This window comes from Larimichthys crocea, chromosome XVII, assembly GCF_000972845.2.
Source record: "Larimichthys crocea isolate SSNF chromosome XVII, L_crocea_2.0, whole genome shotgun sequence".
In the NCBI taxonomy this organism is placed as follows: domain Eukaryota; kingdom Metazoa; phylum Chordata; class Actinopteri; family Sciaenidae; genus Larimichthys; species Larimichthys crocea.
Window position 1 is genome coordinate 8,777,001 of NC_040027.1, and position 17,022 is coordinate 8,794,022.

Sequence of the window (17,022 nt, forward strand, 5' to 3'; positions counted from 1 at the left end):
AATGGCGAAGGGTGGATTTCAACACAAAAACTTTTCCCCTGAGGAAATTGATGTGGCTGCTTGAGTCTCCACAAGAGAAATCAGGGGTTGGAGGATATTAAATTACTGCAGCTTGAGAGGAGGAAACACATTTGGTTAGCATGAGAGTTTCTCTATGTCCCAGGAGGAGACTTGTACAAATCTAGGAAATGGTTCAATGACAGGAAATGAGGCGCCAAACAAGTTGGCAGGCGTTATCGGCGGGTTTGGCGCTGAGAGGGGGTCATCCACCAGCCAGTCTATAGAAGACATGGCCACCTTATTAATCAACACTCATGCATCATTATGGCATTTCTGAATATCTGACAATCTGTCACCCAAACGCTATGTGTACATAATTAGCGATGAAATGATTCCTGGTTTAACGACTTGTCTCCAAATCGTATCAGACAACTTCGATCCACAAAAAAAAAAAAAAAAGAAGATCTGCTCTTCAGCGCTCTGTCATGAGTGGGCGTGTTGGAAGCACCAGCTGGGCACCAAGAGGACAACTCAGTTTTACCTATTCTGAGTCAGGTTAATTGACTCAGAGCAGGTCAGACATGTAGGAGTGGAGGAAGAAGAACATCGCACCGACTGACGCAGGTACAGACAGCCGAGTTCAGCCTCTTCCTCTTGCTCGGGTTTGAGAAGTGAGCAGTTATTCGAAGGGAGAAAAAAATATGTGTACATACCGAGGACAGTTAAGCAGCGAGCTGTGTGTACAAGGATTGTCAAAAAAAAGCCGATGTGTGTCTGAACACACAGCCTGTGCGGTAAACATCGCTCCGTCTTTGTGTCTGTGCCGGGAAATTAACTTTGCAATTTGCTCGGTAAATTCATGAAAACAGCGACTGTGATTTGTAGCCTGCACTTTTCACCTTGGCCTGTGGCAGAAGCCCAAATCATCACAACACCGGCCTAGAAAAAAAAGAAGCTGTTTTCGTAATGGAAGTGAATTTTAAACCTAACAGAGTGTACAAGACTAGATGATGCTTCTTGTGCAGCATCTGTTGCTTGCTTGTATTTACTCATATGAACGAGTCCGTCCTCCTGTTTGTAATAAAAAAGAAGCTCCTGTGCACGAGGAGGAAATTATTTTCTGGGACAAATGAAGCTTTTGAAGGCGTTCAGGCAGATAACTGATCCACAGCTCCACTCCAGCTCAATGTGTTTATTTGTATTACCAGTCGGGCGATCTATTAAAACTCACCACTGATTCTCTGCTGGCTAAACTCCAAAAAATCAGTAATTACATTCATTCTAAATTTAAATGTTATGACTCAATATGTGGGTTGACTGAATACAATTTAAAGAAAAAGAAAGCAACCATTCGGATGGAGAACAGCCACTGGCCTGTACTCTGCTGTCTAAATGAATCAGAGAGCTCGGCATTAGACGGAGGAGGTTTGACGCAGAGTCCAAACATGCTTTGCAGACAGATTACACTGATTGAATTCCTCCTGGACATTGGACAAGGTGTGTAAAAACTCTGTTGGTCTTTGTGTCTTTTAAAGCAGATTGTGTTTTTCTCCGGTTAGAAAAGGGGCAGCATGTTTTCACGGCGCGTTCGCTCGAAGGACCTTGTTGTTCTGAAACGTTGTTGTGAATCGGTGTGGGCTTCACGTCGTGCAAATTCAAGTGATTGCTTCCACGCTACCGTTCCACTCTGTCGACGGAGATTGATGAATTTAATTGGGTTATTTATAACTTTACTAAAAGCAGCATGCACTCACTGCCAAGTGCCAAGCTCACAGTCACCGGTACTACACTTCAAACAATGACGCTGTAGGTACCCCTCGAGCATCATTTGTGGATGCGCCCCAATATTCAGACCAAGACTTATGGTCCTTTCAGACACAATGTGGCAACGGCAGCACTGTGCACCACCAACCGGTTTAAACAGTGGTGAACGCATCGCTGATCACACTGATGGTATAGGCCGACGTGCCCACAAGGAAAATGAAATCACAAGAGTGAGAAAGAGTTGCAAAAACAGTCAGGTGCAGACTCTAATAACTGGTCTTAGTATGAAAAATCATCTTAATTCAGCAGAAAATAGATCCCCCCTCCGAGCGTAAAGTCACAGAGATGACGACGCCGCGTGAATGAAATGAAAAGAAGAAACTTGCTGCGAGAAACAAAAGTTAAGTCGAGACAGAAGACAGACATAAAAAGATCTGAAGTTTTTGCCGCAAGTCCTGAAACATGCAACTACATCCAAAGCTCAAAGACATTGTATTGTCAGATTTGTGCTGATAATAGACACACACACACACACACACACACACACACACACACACACATGCCAGACAACACTCCTTTAAGCACATGCTTAGATTGTTCACAATCTCAGCTCAATCATCCTTGACAAAAGCCTGATTTAGAGCACGCGTACATCCAGGCTCCACGGGCAGCAAATATAAACTGCCAACCTGAAGGGAAATCCATCTCCTTCGCTGTCACTTGCGAATTATTGCCAAACACCATGACGGTGTCTTCTTTTAATATTTTCCCAAAGGTCCAATAAAAGTAACATCTCCTTGCTAGATTAATGACAGGCAACAGTGGTATCCAGCCAGGAGGAACAAGGAGGAAGACTTTTGCCGCTGTGGGCAGAAAAGTTATTATTTTTTTTTTCTTCTTTTGACAACTACAAGGTCAACGAGGAAACCGAACACAGAGAGACATGAAGATGATTAAAAGCTCAGAGTTCTGTGTGTGTAATATGCATCGCGTGTCTCGTTTAGCCTCCTGAACTCTTTTTTTCTTAATTAACAGCGATTTAATATAGTCCTTTCATTAAGATTTTTAATTTCAGGACGGTCAGACAAAGGTAGAGAGGGTGTGGAAGAGGTGGAACGACTGACTTTCTTTCTTCTTCTTTTTATTATTGACACATTAACACAATTAATTAAAATCGGAGCAGGCTCCGCGGGGATCCACAGATTAATTTCCAACACAGACAGATGTCCAACTTAAAGGGGAAAATTGACCAAATGCAAATCTAAAGATGGCTTTTCTATGCATAGCAATGAGACCATCTGCAGAAAGAACCCAGTGGAGCAGAGCATGTGTGCACAGTCAGCCCTCTCTATTAGAAATCGACCCCAAAAAAGAAAAAAGAAAAAAGAAAAATGTTTGTATATTTCCTTCACTTCCAAGACCTCGAGCCGGCAAACGTTCGCTAGAAACGAGAGAACATACGAGAATCCCAAAAAAATGTGATATGTAAATGACATGGATCGGCTGGTGGGGGAATTATTAATGTGCCATAATTGACTACAAGATAATTGTGCTGACTGCATTGGAATAACTAACAGCTGCATTTAATGGAACATTTAATTGCACTTAAAGGCTTTCCTAGAATAAGCAGTTTGTGATGCTTACACATGCTGCGGACGTGACTTGTTTATCTTATCACGATGAATTTCACTTTGCCCCCCAGGCTTTTTGCCTTTTGATGGCTTCTTCCTAACTAAATACTCCTTTAGAATTAATGAATCCTGAATATTTCTGTATTCGCTCTACCTTCTACTTCTGTTTTAATCACTTATTTTCATGAAAGCCCTTCCAGGGATGGGTGTTTAATTTATTCATCCTCTAAACACGACGGTACTTGCGTCAGAGAGCTAAATTATTTTGCTTTCTAAAGTGTTCATTGAGCTGATATCGCTGAAAATGTGTCCACAAAGTGACAGAGGTTCGTTTTTTTATCACAAATCAAATGCTCAGTGTATTCTATGTCCTTTCATTACATTAGTCTGTACTGTGACCAAATGGAAAAGGATCATTTTTTAATAAATCAGTGCTCAGATTAAAAAGTCCAATCATACAAAATCCAAAAGTACAAAAACGGTTCAGTTTTCCATTAGGCTGAGGAATCTGTCTCCCGCCAGTCACCATTGTGCAAAGACTCATTGAAGCAGCGAGCTCCAAAGCTGGCACGTGAAAATGGCTCGGATCAGTGCTAAGCTTCACAAGTGGGAATCTACATATAGGCCTATAAAATACTGTGCCACAGCCAGGAAGGAAAAAAAAGTTAAACTGAGGGAGTCAATTACAGACGGCTGCCAAATTACTGAAGAACCAACACAAAGTTAACGTGTTTGATCATCACGAGGGAGGTTATTATTCTATCAGCGGCTCCAAACCTTTTTCCTGAAGAGACGTCCAACAGTATATTATATAGATATATAAACTGATTTTTACCAATCATGCATACTCAACAGGCTTCTTCTTTTTCTTCCTCATGCTTTCTTGCTTTTGACTATATCTTGTTGTAATGCAGGACGATGGTTCTGTGAATACAGCTTGTGTTCAGCTGTGAGTTTATGTCTTCAATAATAATCTCAACTTTTCATTGTATTCACAGAAATAAAGGAAACGCTGAGCTACGAATGCAGCCGTGACAGACCCATGACGGGTTCTGATTATCGGATTGGAATCAGTGGCTAATACCACATAAGCCATGTAAGTTTTCCCGTATCGAAGCATCTACAGCTGTTCTCTTCCTCCAGGTTTATTCGGGGTTGTTCCTTTAATTGTCACCAGTCTGTACATTCAAGCGGTGGCAAGCAAACACTCCCAAGTGAGCCCCGGAGGCATCCTTTTTAGCTTCGTATTACACTCTGTCTGTGAAAATGCGGCTCTGCCTGCTGCCAGACACATCGCTCAGGGAAACACTGCTGCACAGAAAGTTGACACAGTTCCACTCCCGGCGGCCCAGCAGAGCACACGAGTGCGATGGCTGAGGACGTGTCGTTTCAACTTCTTGGAGCAGGTGAGAGCCAGAGTCGGTATTTGGCGTCGTAGCTGGATTGAACGCTGCACAGCTGCTCGATTTCTGCAGCGGCGAGGGGAGTTAATGTCGGCCCGGGGTTTTCCACTCGAGAGGTGGAAACAACTTCAAGTCTGAACGAGAAACACTGTCACTAAAGCAGCATATAGAAGAGTAAATACAGAAAATAACTGTTCATGCATCAATCGGAAATGTAAAACACATCATAGGATAATGAGTTATTCTTTTCTCCTGTCTAAGCAGGACGTCGCCACATCGTGTCATGACTTCACAGAGAGGCTGGAAGTGAATATTCAGAGCTAATGAATTAAATTAAATGAACGCGATAAAAGGAAAACGGTGCTACGAGTTGGCCATTAAAGCATCGGCGTTATCTAAATCTTATCTTACAGCATTTAGATGGATGATAGCCTCTGTGTTACTGATGTGTGTGTGTGTGTGTGTGTGTGTGTGTGTGTGTGTGTGTGTGTGTGTGTGTGGCCTGGGCAGGGGGCAACGCAGCACTTAGCCTGTTAACATGGTCCACTGATAGAGACGGCCGCGCAGGCACATCCATTATTTAAAAAATGCAAGGCCTTAATATTATTGTAAGACCAGTTAGGTGAGAGCGTTTCACTGATGAAAATTCATCACCGCCGCGAATCCCTCATATGAATAATTCCACGTTAGAAAAAAAAGAAAAGCAGCATAAAATGTCACTTAGCGAGCTCGTGTTGTCAGATTGAGTAACAATGGACTTTAAATGGGCTGCACTTTCTGCTCCGTGCAAGAAAGAAAGAAAAAAAAGATAAATAAATAAAAAGCGCAAGATGCATTAATGTTTCATGAAAATCGTCTCTCATTTCAAAAATTGCCTCATTCGCCGCACCTTCAAGAAACCGTCGCCCGCTTAATCACCGCGGCGTAGTAAGATGTGAAAATCCACATTTGCATCTGAGATGCGTTTACGCCTGTTTATTCAGTCCTTGAGGATTTCGATGCATGTTTTTAAGACCACTTTGTTGCTCTGGCTTACACTCTAATGTCAGCTGGCGAAGGGATAAGCTTATAAACTATAAGTAAGAAAGAAAGAAAGAGGGGGAAAGGAAGAATATAGAATTGGAATGGGATTATTGAGCAGAAAAGAAGGCATTGAAGCCACGGGGGAGCAGAGGGGAACCTTTGGTAAGAAGAAAGTGAAATGTAATAGTGTTTGTGGTGTTATGTTCACTGAGTCTCTTCAAGAGAAACTAAGCTATTTTCTTTTATAGGAAGTACCAGGAACTTGAAAAGAGGCCAACAGACCAACTTTGATTCTGTCTTTTCGTGTTTTGCTCTCCGGGCTTTTTAAGCAGCCGCAGATTAAAGAGAAATTCTTAAACAATCTTGACATCAGGAGTCAGATATGAGCCTAAAGCCAGGAGCCGGCCTCGTCCATTTATACAATTATCTCTGAGAGGTCGTCGTCACCTGCAACGTCTCAAAGAAATAAACCTATAGATCTTGTTAAAGGTTAAAGAAGTTGAAGACGAAACGTAGAGCATTTATTTTCCTTTCTGAATAATGAAGACGCCGAAAAAACAACCAAACTGCCTGGAATGAATTATTCATCCACGCTGTGATAACAGAGGACAGAGTGCTTTCGTTTTTTTCTCTTTTGTTTATCCTACCATCAAAACTGTCCCCAAACTCACGAAGCCGTGTTCCCTGCAACCGTTCCTCAGCAGCCATTATCTGATTTCTGGAGCTCGAGTCGAACTTGTTTCGTGTTCTCGTCTCTGCTCCCGACAAATGAAGCGTAATGCTGCATGACTGACTGAACACTCAAGGCTCGACGCTGCAAATTGGGTCAAACCTTCCTTATCGCTTCTCCTCCTCCGTCAGTGATATTCTCCTCCCCAAACTTTTCGTTTAATGAATCTTCAATACGAGGCAGTCTGGGCTGCAAATCAAAGCAGCCATTGATGGATGCAGCGCTTCCTGTGTACCTGCCTGCACCTTGATCCCGGGCTAAAAGGCCTGCTAAATAAGGCCCGTCTGTCCCCGTCTCATCTCTTCTGCTCCATCTCATATGACACCGTAACTCACACCACAAAATGTTTGACAAATGACGGAAGCTCTCAAAGGAAATTACTGAAATGGAAAAGCTGATTCATCACACTATGTAACAGCAGAGACTTTTATTTTTCCTGCACATTTCTATCTCATTTTTTCAGTCTTTGATTATTTTCCAGTGCTGCTCTTGCTCAGTCCTTCAGGCATTTCCACCATTTAAAACATGTTATCTCTTAAAACCACGGGACCTGAAAGGCAGCTTTGTTTTGGCATCCGTCTTCATTGGGGTGAGGTAAAAACCCATGTTTAGAATTAAGGCCTGCTGACGCCGTGAATATTTTACATCAGTCACCTGAAAATGCCTCACAAACAAATGTACCCCCAGAGGGCTCTTTCCCGATTCATCTCAATCAGAGGGGTTTTTAGCAGCACTTTGGTTCAGTGGCGACTGCCAAATCAGCTCAACGTCCTCTTGCCAATTCACTTTAGAGAATGTACAGTTTTATCTCTGATGGACTGTATAGTGGGGCATCACTAAGGACAAGTCGATGAAAAATGGGCTGCGGCTCAGTGGAAAAAAAGGGCCAAGCGATGTAGCTGCAGCTACAGCCCGAATGAGGAAAATAGACCCTGATGATAATCTTCTGCTTTTCCTGCCGAGCTCCGTCTGTTAGAGACTGCTTAATGTTTGTTTTCTTCTCAATGCAAGAACGCTGTCCAACAAATCACATCACTAATCACAGTGTACAACGCTGTACAGGAAAGTTTTGTAGACTTTGATGAAGCAACAAATCTGACACTTTCTGGAAGCTACTTTAGATTTATTTATTTATATATGTATATATATAAAATCTGAATCCTTCATAGTTTTAGTTTCTAGCTGTGATTTTCATTCAGTGTCTACAGCTGTACTTAATTGTATATACTTTATTTATTTATTTTTTGACTATTTGCAGGTCTAATTCTTATTTTTTCTGAAAAAATAAGGTTTAATTTCTCCATCAAATTACTATACACACATTTCAATTATTTATCTATCTATCTATCTATCTATCTATCTATCTATCTATCTATCTATCTATCTATCTATCTATCTATCTATCTATCTATCTATCTATCTTGTCCACAGCAGCTCAAAATGTTTGCCTGAGTCTGTGAAAACTTTTAGTCAGCATGTTTTCTCTTTTTCATCCTCAGTGTTTGTGCGTGCGGCGTCTTTAATGAAGGGTTGCTTGTTTTGCTTCAACAATAAAGAACACATTTAATAAAAAAAAAAATCATCTGTTAATTTAACCTAGATTCTTCACGATGCTGTAGTGATGTGCGAGCGCTCTGACAGCTTCTCGCTGCAGGATCGGCCCCTTGGAGAGCGCCGCGGCGCTGACAATTGTGCTACTATAATGCAGAAAGTTGGCGGCTTGCGGCTCGGGTTGGGTTTGGGTCGATGATTAACGGATATTTTTTGTGGGTCTGACAGTGCGGATTGGCTCTCGTAATGGGTTGGGTTGGTGCAGATCTTGAAAAAGCCCTGACCCAGGCTAAACCTCTGTTTTCTCGCACTTAATGGGGGACGGTTGTCGGACAGTCCACCATGAGCATTTTAGTCCTGTCTCATCAACTAAAACATGTGGAAAGAAGGTCTCTTATATATTTGTTATTGTTTAATAAAATGAGCACTGACCTGTGCTCACATGCTGGTCAATATCTTTCACTTTCCAGACCAATACAGTCTGAAAGCTTCCTCATCCACATGCTCAATGATGTTTTTATATCGATGTGCTGTGGTCTGTTTGTCAGAGAAAACAAACTGTTTGAGTACATCGACCTCAGCTCTGGGATATTAGAGATCTTTGGAAACCATGTATCTCCAAATTTGGTCATTTTAGTTCTTCAGAGAATAAAAACAGTCAAGTAAAGTTAAATAAACCATTCAAAAACCAATTTAACCATCTGAAGAATGAATGGTCAGACAGCTGAAAACAGGGCCGGCGATGAATGATGCTAAACTAAAACATATATATATATAATTAAAGGATACATTTACATATACAAAGTCTGTGACCTTTCCTCGCAATCACGTGACGACACCTGAGCCAGACTGCTGATGAAGACTGAGATGCAAACTGTTCCCAAGGTCAAGATCCAACTATCGTGTTTGAAAAGGTATTTTATCGTCACTGTGGCCTCCTCCTGTCCTGCGTCATCTCATCTCAGCACCGCGTGTTGTCAGTGCAGTGAATAAATATGTAAACGGAATATGTAAATATGTAAAAAAAAGAAATTGTATTCTTTCACACAATGCATCGGTTTTACCACATGACACACATGTTAAAGAAATAAATGGATTTATTAGATCAGATTTGTTTAGGTGTGGTACACTGCAGTCAGGTGCAAGCCGACAGTGTCTCAGACAGGTGTTTTTGCAGGTTGTTGAAACCCGCCACATCGCGTGACGTTAATCTGCTGCTTGCCACGAGTGAGCGTGAACACATTGAAGCCACGTGAGGATTCGGATTCTTTAGAAAGCATAGAGGATTCAGCGCGCGCCGCAAAGGGCAAAGTCAGCCGATTCAATTCATTCTTCTTGATAAGAGCTGACAGAGTGATGAATGAACACACCCTGAAGGTATTAAGCAGTAAAAGATGCAAGGTGATGTTTACATCATAAGCATATCTTGATATGCATAGCACACGGGTTCCGTACGCGAGCCTGTGAATACACACATGAAAGAGCACGGGAAGGGAAATAAACAATGAGCCTTCTGCTCGCTTCATCTGCTCTCGTGGTTGAACTCATTCAGCGTGCATACATGTTTACTCCAATGTCACATCAAAGCAATACAACGTGATGTTAGCGTGAGGAAAAAAATATGTTTTCAATAAACCAGCTACAGGAAAAATGCTGTTCTGACCAAGTAATCTGATTAGTCAAAGAGACACTTACTCAATTACTCAAGAACTGCTTGTAAAAATATAATATGTGTGCGTAAAAGCTATATGAGCTGGAATATGTGAAAAAAATTCAAAATAAATAAATGCATCACACCCTTCATCAGCTGCAGTGAGTCGACACTAATGGCTTAAAAATACATGTGAAGTTCATCGACTTAGCATGCAAACCTGTCCATGGTTAAGCTTGGGAATTTCGGAAATATTCCAAATCGGAAATTCTGTGAAATTATGGGAATTTATTAACTGGAAATTGGGGGTAATGTAAACAAACTGTATCATATACAACCATAAATGTAAACATTTTGTTAGTTAATTGTTTTGTTTGTTAATAAACGAAAGAAAAAGATCTTTATCAGTATTTTATTGAACAGTAAACGAAAGAAAAAGATCTTTATCAGTATTTTATTGAACAGTATTATGTAGTCCACAAGCTCACATGTGTGTCTTCAACAGTCTGTGTGTGCTCTGGGCTCTAAAGTGTGGTCCAGGTACAGAGATCACCTGTGCAGGTAGAGGGGGCGTGGCCACAATAGCCCTGCAGTAAGCAGTGTGCTATGTGCATGTGATGAGTAATGGCAGATATTTAAGCATAAAATCCTATCCTAACTATATTTAAGTTCGCTGTTGAGGGCCAACCTTCAAATTTGTAAATTCCCAGTTTATTCCTATACATTTCTGTTAATTTCCATAAATTTTGCAACCCTATTACTAAGTGTTGTACTACGTGTTGGAGCCCTTACTGACGTGACTCATTGTTTTCCAGTTATTGGCAAGTTTATAATACTTCACCACGTAAACATGTAATTCAATCCAATAAAATATCAAAATGCAAAGAAAACAAACATAAAAATAACATTAAAACATTACAAATGTTGTTAAATACACTGCAACTATGCTGCAGCTAAGACTGGCGATGACAGCGTGGTAAAAAAGCATTAGAGAGTTTTCCAGGTGCACAGAAGTCAGAAACAGAAACTTTCAGAGCAAGCAAACAAAACATTTGCCACGATAAATGGAGCTCAAACAAATGCTGATACATTTAGTTCCTAAACACCTAAACACAGTCTAAGAAGAACCGATCCGAGCTGGTCAAAACAACCAAAATCAGAGCGTACAGCAGAAGCTGCTCAGATTACGAGTTTTCTCTGATAGGGAGGATTGTACCACACCGGAAATCTGCAGGGATGAGATGCCCCAAAACGAGGTGTGTTTACATTCGAGTGACAAAGCCCTCCAGCCACAGCATGAGTTATGACTCTCATCTGTCCAAAAACAAAGGCGGAAGCAGTCCGCAGAGGAAGGAGGTCAGGGTGGATGGATGGGTCAACAAAACATTGGACTTTTAACATGGGAGGTTTGTTTTCGACAGTTGGCAGGCAGCGACGCTTTCTTTTGACCATAATGACCGTCACTTGATAACTTTTACCAAGCGTCCCCTAATGTTAATGAACTAACTTTAACGAGCCACAGGGAGAACATCACAGCCACAACACCACAGACCATAGCCATGCACGGTGGAATTCAAGGGTAAGATGAGAAGTCTGAAGCTGTTCTCATGTCTGCACTGTAAATATGAATCTACCACCTGCAGCCACTTAGCTTAGCTTCACATGGAAAGCTTTTTATATATTTAAGATGAAATAAATCTAAGAAGAGATTTCTAAAAAAAAAGGTGTTCTCTGGATCTTTTGAAGCGCTGTGGAAATATTTATTTGGAGGTGTTCTGTTCTTTAAGTAACTGAAACGGCAGCCTGCTGGGTTTTTGGCACAGGTCTCCGAGTGCACTCACTATAAAAGGTTCATTAATTAAAAATGGTATAGTTGAAGTTTATCAGTCCACATAGAGGGTAAATGAGGTTCTAATCTTGTCAACCAAAGACTGAAGTTGCTTTATGTCCTTTAAAATATGCTTTAATCATCTGCAGTATAATGATTTTATGCATTTGAAGCAGGCCAGAGTATCCCACTGAGGGCCTATTGATGGCTCGTAAACTGCATACAGTAATTGGTAGTAAGTGTCTAAGTACTTGGCATGTACTGACCACTGTAGAGTGTCTTAATTTGTTCCAATACTTATGCCCAGAGGGGGAGAAGATGCACCATTAATATCTAAAAAACAACAACAACAACACATAAACATCTGCCGCACAGCGTGATTTAACTTCTCTCCGAACAATTAAAGCTTCAAAATAACAAAACTATGTGGGTGATTTATCATTTCAATTCACAGGCAGCCGTTATGAGCCAATATTTAATTAAAAGGATCTCGAAATATCCTCTCATCATATTCTTTATTTATATATACTCGTGTCATATAGGTCGGTAACTCAATAACTCAATGCTTGCAATGTTTGCATGTGCAAAGGGTTCATACTGATTACAGAGAGAGAGAAAAAATTGACTCAGAGTTCCCTTCAATAACAGCTCTCCTCATTAAAATTAGGTTAACCGGCTGATTGTAGGGTTTTTCATCGAATTGCACCATACTGGCCATGGTTTCATTAATTCTTTAGTAAGTGAGCCAATCAAGACCACTTGCCATGTTTTCAAAATACAATAATTAGGTTTATCCGGTGAAACAAAATCTAATTCGAGCTGAAGTCTTCATGAAATTGCTGTAATCATACAGGAAGAAAAATAAATCCAACAACAGGGGCGATTTAATCTGTGTTTTTTTTTTTTCTCGTCGTTATTGACAAAAGCCTAAAGAGCGGCGAGCGTTTACCTTGATGGCAGTGGAGGCGATCTGGATGTGGTGCAGCTTGTGCAGGGTGCTCTCCCTGTCAATGAAGTAGGAGGCAGCCAGCTGGTGCAGAGCTTCCAGAGTCACAGCTGTGCCATTGGATTCAGTCACTTCAGACGTCCGACTCAACTTCCGCTTGTCCACAAAGATCATTAATGACTCTTCCCCTGTGAATGCACACGCGCAGACACACACACGCGCTTCATGAATGACTAATCCCCTTCTGAACATCCGCTCACATAATGTTCTTAGCGGTGCAGAGGTAAATATTAAGCCCCGCGCACCTTTCATCATTACACAAACACGAAGGTGTCTGTCTGCAGCTACAGTATATTGCACAGTTTGAGATGCTTTATAGAGCCTAAGCCTCTCAATACTAACAGAGCCCGAGCTTTCACAGGATAGCGTATTGATGAACAGTGGGGAGAGAGAAGATCAATGGAAAAATCCTTTCTAACAGCATTGGGTTTTATGTGCAATGTGGTTTTAATTTGAAGAGACATTAGAACCAACATTACGATACAGCACATTACCACTGGGGATAGACAGGTTAACACATCTCCACCGCAGTGTGAGAAGAAAATCCTCGATTGTAACAAGTAACTTTGTATATTAGTGAGTCCTGAAAGCCTTTTAGCAACCCGAGATAAAAATATGATGAGATTATTTCATGTGAATACAAATGCATTTCTCAATTCTAACACAATCTATGATTTTATTTCATTGAGGAGGTGGCAGGGATTAATTATAATTTATAATTAACCATTGGATAAAACAACTTTAAAACATGTGCACGTTAAAAGAGTCCACCAATATGCTCCTTAAGGCAACAGTGTGGGTTACACTTTAGCTGTTGTACTTCTTTGTTTGCAACACATCATGCACCGGATTCTGGATCCAATCTATTTAGAAAAAAACAGTTAGTATTCACTGTGGCTTTGAGAGTTTATGCACAAGAGATACGAGATGAAAAGAAGCAGCAGAGGAGCACGGGGAGGAGATTGTGCAGCAGATAGCCATGGAGCTTTGCTGCGCGTTACGGTACTCTGGCTAACTTACATCCATTGTTATGGAAACAGAGATTCCATGTTGATTTTCTTTTTTTGCATGAATTAGAGAATATAATCTTAAACAACCACAAAAAGCCCGTCAGTCACAGCTGAGACAATATTTGTGTATCAGTGCAAGAAGCTTTAGAGCTTCGCATTTGTTTAATTGCTAGATCTTTACTCTTTCTTGGCAACTCACCATCATTTGATAGCCAACGGTTTGCAGAAACAATGATGGACAAGCAAAGAAAGAGGGGGAACTTTATACACTGATATGCATTTTTAAGCAAATGATCTAAATTCAGAACAGGAACTGGAAATCCCTTTAGCCCTTTCCTATTTGGGATTTCCACCACATCTGAAGAAATAATGGATAATTATAGTAATTATGGAAAGCATCACCTTTTTGATGCAGATTCTCCAAATTAGTAAGTGACTCGCTAGACCTAATTCTAACTAGATTGAAACAAACAGCAACTCACTACTAAATTTAGACAGAGGTCGTGAAATGGTTCCTGGAAGTATCCCTGTTGTTGCAAAGGACCACATGTTGTCCTGGTTCTAAGCCACCTGGATGCACGCAACCTCACCTTTTAACACCTCCGTTCTCCCACGTGTTCAGGTAGGTCAACGAAAATCAAAGAAAACCACAGCACATCTACTTTATTTACCTCCCAGTGTAGCAGAGAGCAGGAAGTGGGTTCCATACTTTCTGATAATGTTGTCAGTGATGGCGCCGAGGCTGGGCCTCCTGCCCAGCTGCCTAATGGTCTGGAGGAACTCGGGGTCCAGCGGCAAAGAAAAGCCATTGTTCTCTTGTCTCTCCAGGGCCAAGCTGTTCACCTTCCAGCGGCCAAACTCCCTGCAATGTCACAAAAAAAACGCACGCTCAGTGGAAGCAAAGGACACACAACACATGAATGCTACATGCAGGGACATTTGAGAGAGCGGGTTCAACAGACGCCACATATTATTTGAACTCGCACACAATAGGGGTCCCTCTTTGGATTTCTATCATTGTAAAGAAAATGACAGAGCCATTTTGAAACATTTCCATTAGACAACAACAATGCACAGACTAAAACGATCGAGTTTTCTTGAAAAGAGAGTAAACACAGTCCATTGTTGTGATTTTAAAGTGGAAAGAACACAGTTTGCCCTTCAAGGGGGGGTTCAAACTCAGATCTGTTCCTTACTGGGTTTAAAATATGATGTCTGCATGACCTCTAACTGGATCTCTTGTGCCACCATAGGCGTAATTTATGGGGTGGGTTGCAACCCCCCCAATAATCCAAACCAGCCACCATAACCCACCCAATATCATATCACAACTATTGATAAAGATTGTTAAGTATTATAATAATAATAATTTAGCAACACTTAACGCTTTCCGTTGAGCCCATCGGTGTGTCCAATAGGACATGATGGGCTAAAAGCCAATAGGAGAGCTTTGTGCGATAACTTTATCAGCCAAAGATCGTCTATATATATGACGATGATTGTTCTCTGACCGTGTATGATCACTATTATCGGCGGTATCAGCTGTAAATCCTAATAAATAATATATAAACCAAAGACATTTATGCATTTACCACAAGCTGAGAGCAGTAAATGTGCTTGAGATGAAGGAGAACCCGTGTTTAGTGCATGATAAAAAATGTCTGTACCACATGTAAATGTTTATATATATACTGTGTATATATATATATAGGTAAAGATGTCCTCATGGGGCATGTCCTCAGACCTGCTTCACAGGCGGACATCTTAACCCCCCCAATGTTCAACTTAAAGTTACGCCCTCTGTGTGCCCCTTTTTAAAAGATAAATGGTCCCGTGCTGTTTCCACCTCCGGCTCGGAGAATTGCTTTGCACCATAGTGAAAAACATTGTGTTTCACCACCGATTTTGAATAATAGCACAATCTTTTCTCATCTCGAGTCACTTTTTGAGGAACTCGACGGGCTGTAATCACGGAGGAGTCTTGCTGCTTTCGGGGCCTCTTTTGGGGGGAGCGGGCTTCAGCTAAAGTCGTTTGATATTCAGCCTGGCCTTGGAGCGTGCCAGCTGCCTTTATCTACCGAGTGCAGACTGAGTGCTGCTGCTTGATGCATAGATTAGTGCTACTGAAATACAGCTGGTACAAAAACATGGCTCCTTGTAGGGGAGAAATTGAAGACCTTTCAATCACTGTTGGTCAAGTGGTTGACTTGTCAAGTGGAAAACGAAACACAAATAAAATCGGACATGCGATTGAGTTTGAATGTGTCCTAGGGGAGAATTACATCTGAAAATACCTGCACATGCCTCTTCTTTGTCCTCAATACTATATCTCCCATCCTTGTTCAGAAGAATGACACCAGTAATGATAGAGAACATTCGAACATTTTGAAAGATTGGCTGAGATGATGGATAAAATCCCATCTCCACTGCTACTGAGACAAAGACATCAGAAGCAGTTCAGAGATGAACAAGTTTTTATTCTTTCGACGTGGTTCGATGAAAATGCAGCCTGGAAGATGGAGTAACAAGGCAGACTAATTTGACCAACTGGCAGCTGCTTTCCATCTGTATCTTGTGTAGTTTAGATGTCAGCTTTACTCAGCCATTTCCTACAAATGTCTAACTCCTGTGTTTGTGGTTAGAGGCTGTGTGTGACACCCTGGTGGAACATTGACCATTATTTTTCATGTTCCTGGTTTGAGTATAACTCTTGTTGCATGTTTTACTCCATCTCTTATTTTCTGTAGCGTGTTTTCTACTCCATGCCTTAAAAAAGGTTCACCAAGTGTGACATATCCCATCAAAAAAAGTCGATTTTTAGACACTAATGAGAAAATTAACTCAAAAACACACACCTCTGACATTTTAGCGTACCGTAATGCCATTAACAGTAATGTGCTGAGACCGATGTCAAGAAATACTTGGGAGTTTTATTCCTCTCTACCCACGGTAACACCCACTGTGTACCGCAGGACCTTCAGCTGTCAGTCTCTTTGACACCAGCATGACATATTGTAGCACCTTTTCATTGGATACATGCATGCACTCATTTACATCTTACTTAAATCATACTACGCTGTTCAATTAATTTCCCCTGTGCTAATTATATTTACCACAATGTGCAATTTATCTTTCTTGTGCAATTTACTTATGTAAATGTTATTTATTTACATTGTATAATTGCATCCTGTTATACAAAGCTATATATGTGTATACGGCATAATTTCTCTCCTTTTTGGCTCCAGTTTGGTCTCCACCAACCAAATCTTGCTTTTCTAGCAGCGATGTGTTCGGCTTCCCCTAAACAGCTAGCCGCGAACTTTGCGTGCCAGCTTCCTTCTGCTGCTGGAAACAGGATTTATGAAAGATTGTTAAGACGATACACAACATGGGAATTACTCAATCTATATCACCAACGTCTCGTA

The 17,022-nt window shown here is 41.1% G+C and overlaps 1 protein-coding gene across 3 annotated transcripts in view; it reads right to left on the minus strand.

The window, feature by feature from the left end:
* The window catches only part of LOC109140338 (BMP/retinoic acid-inducible neural-specific protein 3), a 45,322-nt gene that overhangs the window by 12,994 nt on the left and 15,306 nt on the right, over nt 1–17,022 (minus strand). For all 3 annotated transcript variants that reach the window (XM_019266912.2, XM_019266911.2, XM_019266913.2), the window contains 2 exons: nt 14,269–14,459; nt 12,531–12,715 (listed from right to left, as the gene is read on the minus strand). In XM_019266912.2, the coding sequence (XP_019122457.1) occupies nt 12,531–12,715; nt 14,269–14,459 (376 nt within the window). The remainder of the gene's footprint in view (nt 1–12,530; nt 12,716–14,268; nt 14,460–17,022) is intronic.